Source organism: Molothrus ater, chromosome 12 (assembly GCF_012460135.2).
Source record: "Molothrus ater isolate BHLD 08-10-18 breed brown headed cowbird chromosome 12, BPBGC_Mater_1.1, whole genome shotgun sequence".
Lineage (NCBI taxonomy): Eukaryota > Metazoa > Chordata > Aves > Passeriformes > Icteridae > Molothrus > Molothrus ater.
Window position 1 is genome coordinate 7,225,452 of NC_050489.2, and position 6,377 is coordinate 7,231,828.

The 6,377-nt window shown below is 47.1% G+C and overlaps 1 protein-coding gene across 1 annotated transcript; it reads left to right on the forward strand.

Moving 5' to 3' along the window:
• The first annotated feature begins 1,146 nt into the window (after positions 1 to 1,146).
• On the forward strand, positions 1,147 to 4,166 carry LOC118691333 (cytochrome b-c1 complex subunit Rieske, mitochondrial). The gene is made up of 2 exons (XM_036390491.1): positions 1,147 to 1,384; positions 3,360 to 4,166. The coding sequence occupies exons 1-2, from the start codon at positions 1,174 to 1,176 to the stop codon at positions 3,968 to 3,970; spliced, it is 822 nt and encodes a 273-aa protein (XP_036246384.1). The 5' UTR covers positions 1,147 to 1,173; the 3' UTR covers positions 3,971 to 4,166.
• Positions 4,167 to 6,377: the final 2,211 nt, after the last annotated feature.

Here is a 6,377-nt window from a genome sequence, read left to right on the forward strand (position 1 = left end):
AATTGTTGTGAGATTTCTAGAGGATGGTACAGCCTAAATGTCTTCAAACATATCTCTGTGTCAAGTTTATCCTGCATTTTGGGGAATTTTCAGGAGCTTGAAGTGGTTAAAAGGGTTGGCTGGAGCAGGTATGAATCCACCAGTGTATTCACCTGTACCAAACTAAATCTTACCACTGGAAGCAGTACCAAGTCAAGCATAAGACTGCTATTATAAAGTAAAATAGATTTAAAGCAAAAAAACCTCCAAAACTGAAATAAAACAACAAAAAACTCAACAGACATTTATTTGCTCCAGTCATTAGTGGAAGAGTGGTTCTCCTCTTTAGCATAGAGCAATATAACTATATGATGTATTTATGTGAAATATTTACTGCCCCCTTGCAATTAACCCTCACCCCAGAACAGCCCCTAGAGTGGATTTGGTTGTTGTCAAATACACTTGGAATTCTCAAACTGTAAGTAAAATCTATCCCTCAACCAACAAGCTAATAAAAATTAGGTTTTTTTTCCAACTTGAAACTGGTCCAGGACTACCAAAGACAAAAAAAAAAAAAAATTAAAAAAAAATAAATTAGTAAGCTAAAAAGAAGATACAAAAAAGGCCAAAAATCATGCAGTGCACAAGAAATAGAATAAAGAGCACTTCTATTATCTTAGAAGCGACACAGTTCTAAGTATTGTTACTACACAGCTCAAAGTCACACCCTGAGAATAGCAATGAAAAAGCCACGTGAAGCTTTCCAAGGTGTTTTGGGGTCACATCGCTGTGTTCAGAAGGAGCCGTGTCCTGCAGGGGAGGAGCGGGAGCCTGGCGTGTCCCAGAGCACTCCACAGACCCTGAACTGTCCCACCCTGACTTAACCCCGCAGGGACCGCGGGCAGGCCTGCAGCACACGGCCTGCCCTTGCCAAGGGCCACAGGGAACAGCCCGAGGGAGAACTGCACCACGGAGAACGGCAGCGGGAAGGGCTAAAAGGTGGGGGAAAGGGGAAAAAATGAAAAAAAAGAAAGGAACAAGGCGAGGCAAAGGAGGCGCAGCCCGCAGCCCCCGCTGCCCTCAGGGCACCCCGCGCCTGCGCCACCCCCGCGCGCCGCCGCCTGACGTCATCGCCGCGCGACCCCGTGACGCGTGGTTGCGCGCGCCGGCGGGGAAGGTCGCCGGGACGCCGCCATGCTGTCCGTGGCCGCCCGCGCCGGGCCCTTCGCGCCCTTCGTGTCCGCCGCCGCGCACGCCGTGCCCGGCCCGCTCCGCCCGCTCGCCCCGGCCGCCGCGCACCGCGAACACAAGGTGCCGCTGGACCTGAAGCGGCCTCTGCTCTGCCGGGAGTCCCTGAGCGGCCGCGCCGCCCGCGGGGGGCTCGTCGCCAGCTCCAGCCTGAACGGTGCGGGCCGGGGGAGCTGTGGGGCGGGCCGGGGGAACGGGCTCAGCGGGGGCCCTGCCGGCGCTCCCGGGCACCGCCCGGCCCGACCCGGCCCGGCCCGCGGGGGAGAGCCGGGTCCGGCCCGGCGGGCGGGTAGCAGAGCCGGGAAGGAGGAGAGCAGGCGGGCGGGCTGCGGGGGCTTGGGCCGGTTGGGGTGTTTAAATGTTTGGTTCCCTTGTCACCGCTGTAATTGTCACGCATTTACAGCTACAGAGCTTGCTCAAGGGCACCTGAATGGCAGCCTCCTTTCAATGACTCAGAATGGGGCAGGCTCGAGGGACACTGTGTCTGTCACCTCTGCCCGAGCACAGGATTGTGTCCAGGCGGGTCGGGATGTCTCCGCTGAGGGAAACAGCTCAGTGATGTTTGTTTTACCGCTGAGGAAATGCAGCTAAATTCTGTCATTGGGGAATGTTTTTCACTGCCGGCACGAGAACAGAGAACAGTGATAGCACACTGAGTGTTTGACCCAGGTCGGGAAAGCATCGGCCAGGGAGTGACACCGAGGTGTTCTCTAGAGCCCGACCTCTGGCCCAGGGGCTGGGCTGTCCCTGCCGAACAGGGCTCGGCAGCTGCCACTGATGGATCGTGCTGCTTCGGCTGCTGCAGAGCACACACGTTTGATTCTGGGAAGGCAGTGCCCTGCTGAAGGTGCTCAGTAGCAATTAGAGCTGTGTACTTCACCTGACCCTCAGCTGTAAAGGGTTTGTTCAGGTGAAAACTCTACAAATCTAGAACTGACATAGCTGACATTTAGCTGTGCTCTACATTTCAATTAACATCAAACATGCTTTTCACTGAGCATAGCAAATTTTGTGGAAGTTAGTCGTATTACATGTTACTAAATGCTTTAAGTCTTATACTGAAATAAGTTAGTATGGAGCACTGTCTCAGAATTTTCATTTTCAGTTCAATTTCCTTGCAGTTAAAATCCTATAGCAATTACCTTCTCAATGCTAAGTTACTTGTATATAAATGTAGTTATTATCCTCATTGTACTGCATATAAATTCCTGAGAGCTTAAATACTTTGAGACATCTGTTAACTTTGTGCCAACTGCTGGAAAATATAGAGACTAAGTAATACTCTTCAAGTAACAGGTTGTATTTTGGCAAGTAATGTGTTCTGTCCTTGCCATGCTCTTTTCTTTGGCTTACAGATTTTCAGTGGAGGAAGCAGATTTCTTTTGCTGGAGAAACTCATGGGAGGCCTCTTAGTTATCCTTCATATCCTGTTACTTGAGCACACAGGTTTGATGGGGGAATCCCACTTGAAATTGGATGTTGTTAGCCTTATCCCTAAATCCTTTAAAAAGTGTGCTTGGGGACTGAAGGTTTGAAATTATTTACTGTGGCTTTTAGCTAAGACAACAATTGAATATGAAAGAGGATGCCTGATATTTATAATTTTAAAAATTTTTAACCACACACTTCATACTATTACAGGCATAGAAGTCACTTCAGACAAAAAATAACTTAAAAGTGTTACACTGCAGATGTGCAAACCTCACTACATCAGATTTCCTTCTTAGCAGCTCTTTTCAAGGAAACATTTGAATGGAAAACAAGTCTGTCTTTTCTAAGCTAGTCATGGTATCCTACTGGAGTTTTTTCTTGAAATTTACTGAAAAAACAGTTCACTTTCTTTCCCCCAGAAGCCCAGAACTTTTCACAGATTTTCTGCACCTTGATCAGGTTTCTTTTTCAAAGAATAGGGAAACCAGTTTCACAGATCACCTGTTAACCTACCAAAAATTCCCTCTGAAAACCATTTGCATACAACATAAAATTAAAACGCTTAATTAATGGACTCCTACCCAGACTTTGGAATAACTTTTACCCATTTTTCCAGAAACACCACTGAGAAAGCACCATTTCAAATGCATGGCAGTGTGTTTTACCTGCAGTAGTGTCACGTGCTGTCCTTTCCCGTGCAGCCCCTGCCGGCGTGCGCTGTGTCCACAACGATGTGGCCGTCCCTGACTTCTCTGCCTACCGCCGCCAGGACGTGCAGGATGCCAACGCCTCCTCCCAGGGCAGCAGCGACTCCAGGAAAGGCTTCTCCTACCTGATGACTGCAGCCACAGGTGTAGCAACCGCCTACGTCGCCAAGAATGTTGTCACCCAGTTCATTTCCAGCCTGAGTGCCTCTGCTGACGTGCTGGCCTTGTCCAAGATTGAGATCAAGCTGTCTGACATTCCAGAAGGCAAGAACATGGCTTTCAAGTGGAGAGGGAAGCCCCTTTTTGTGCGTCACAGAACCCAGGCAGAGATTAATCAGGAGGCTGGAGTGGATCTGTCCCAGCTGAGGGATCCGCAGCACGACCTAGACAGAGTGAAGAAGCCCGAGTGGGTGATCCTGGTGGGGGTGTGCACTCACCTGGGCTGCGTCCCCATCGCCAACTCCGGCGATTTCGGCGGCTACTACTGCCCCTGCCACGGCTCCCACTACGACGCCTCCGGCAGGATCAGGAAAGGCCCCGCTCCTTTAAACCTCGAGGTCCCAACTTACCAGTTCATTGGGGATGACACGGTGGTGGTTGGCTGAGAGACGAGCTGCCTGCTCACTTCCATGTTCCTGGGAATGTACACCATGCTGTAAAACCAGTGAGCATACTGTCAAACCAGAAATTAGCTGTCTAGATTCTCAACCAGAACTATGCTTGAATACTGTGTTCAATTTCAATAAAAACTTGGAGTGAGCACTTGTTTCTGACTTACAATAAAGTGTATTTCTTTGTGTACACGTTTCTAGTGTGTCCAGCCAAGGAGATGCTACAGCAGACCCAGAACACAGAGCCCTCCTGAAGGGCTGCTAATTCAAGGCATTGAGCTACAAATCCACAAAGAGATGTTTTAGCCAGCATTGGTCCTGCCAATACAGCACAGAGCTGGTGCTTCATTGCATGCAGAACAGGAGGAGAAATAAGATTTACTGTTCCTAGAACAAAGCAGAAAGACACCAATCCCATACTTTGTGTTTCCTTCTCATTCTTTACCACTAGTCTGAAAGTACTTCTGTCCTACACTGATGTACTCCCTCAGTTGCAGAATAGAAACTAAAATCCTCAGAAACTACAGGAAAGTGAGAGAATTTTCAAGATGCAAGTAATAAAAGCTTATTCACAATAAACTAGTAAATAACTCAGATGGTTAGAATTAAACATTACTGAGCAGACACTACAATGTGGTCTGACATAATACTGTTCTGTGGATATACTGAGGGAGAGTTCTGTCTGACACCACTTTGACAATAGGGGTGTCATTCATTTCAGGGACTGTCACAATCTATGCAAGTAGCGGTCAATAAAAATTGAAAACCATTGTATGCAGCTGTTTGGTGAATAACTCACATCCTTTGTGCATGCAGATATTAATTCTAAAGTATATTTTTCTTTGTGCCATATGAAAAGACAAGATTGCTTTCTCCCTCTCTTCAAATGGATCTAGAGAGCTCAAAGCTCCTGTAGCTGAAGCAAAGGGACAAGTAAAGAAAGGTTCAGGCAGGTGAAGTTAAAGGCATAAAGACCCAGATTCTGACTTGGATCCCAAAAAGCCCACCCAGAGGAGCCCTTGACTGCCAAGGAGCCAGGGCTGGGTGGCTGGTTACAGTGGGAGCTGCAGTGCAACATTCCACTAACTCCCACTTCTGCCTCTGACTCAGAGGCATCCCCAGAGTCTGGCAAGTTCTAGAGAGGGCCATGGCATGAGAAACAAGGGCAATAACTAAGAAATGTCAACCAGCACGTCTGTTTTAACATTACCCAGCCTCAGGGGTTTGTTTTAAAGGGAGATTTTGTATTTTCCACATATCTAGCAACTTAGCAAAACAGCAGTAACTGAGAAGTCAGCCAAACTGATGAACTTTGGGTGAATGTCATCAAGAGAAATGTGGGTTTGGAGCCACTTCATCCCCAGCCCCAGCTAATACAGGGCCTTGAGGTGCTCCTCAGTCCAGGGCTGGGAGCAGTGGCACAGCCAGGAGCAGTTTTGCTCATTCCCACACCCATTGCCATCATTTGTTGGTGGTTGCAATGAGAGGAGGAAAAGGGGATGCTGAGCACTTCAGCAAGGCTCACTGTGTTCAGATTTGTGTAGGAATTGTAAAAGGACAGAACTTGTGACACATAACATGGTCCCTTAGGTAAACAGCTGTATTAATATTAAATTCTCTAAATTAATGATGCTTCAATTTATTAAAGCCTTCATTTGTATTTTGTGCCTATTAAAATACATAATGCTGTAATCCTATTTGTAAGCAGCTAGAATACTAGAAGGTGGTAAGTAATAGCCTCCATGGATTTATCAGGAACAAATCAAGTCAATGCAATCACATTTGTTGCTATAGTAAGATAACAGGCCTTGGAAACAGGGGGATATTAGCAGTCCTACTACAGTTTTAAATAAGATTTTCACACCATCTCACAAAACATTCTCATCTCTATTAAGGAGCCTGGTATAAATGGGAGTATTGTAGAGAACTGCTGATCCCAAAGCAGTGCTGGTGGATGAACTACCAGCAATTCCCTGTTGGAGCAGCGAGTCCTGTGTGAGGAGCTCAGTGAGAACCTGTGAGTCCAGCACTGCCCACTGCTTGTTAATCAGCTGGCAGAGAATGAGCTCTGTAAAGCTGGATGTGGTGATGTGTGGTGAACTGGGTACAGCTGGGAACTTGGGTGCAAAAACGATTAGAAATAAAAATAACCTGGACAAGTAACACCCTAGAAAGTCAGCATGTGCTGTGATAGAAACTAATAGCCAGGGAGCAGGTCTGCAGAAAAGGATTTGGGAATACCCATGAAAACAAGAATGGATGGTTTATAACATTGTCAATGCATCAAATGTTAAAATAACTTGAAGATTAAAATCTGTGGGGATAAATTATAATGTTAAAATGAATGGAACAGTTGATACAAGAACAGGGGAAGCTGAGCAACTGGACAAATTAATGGAGG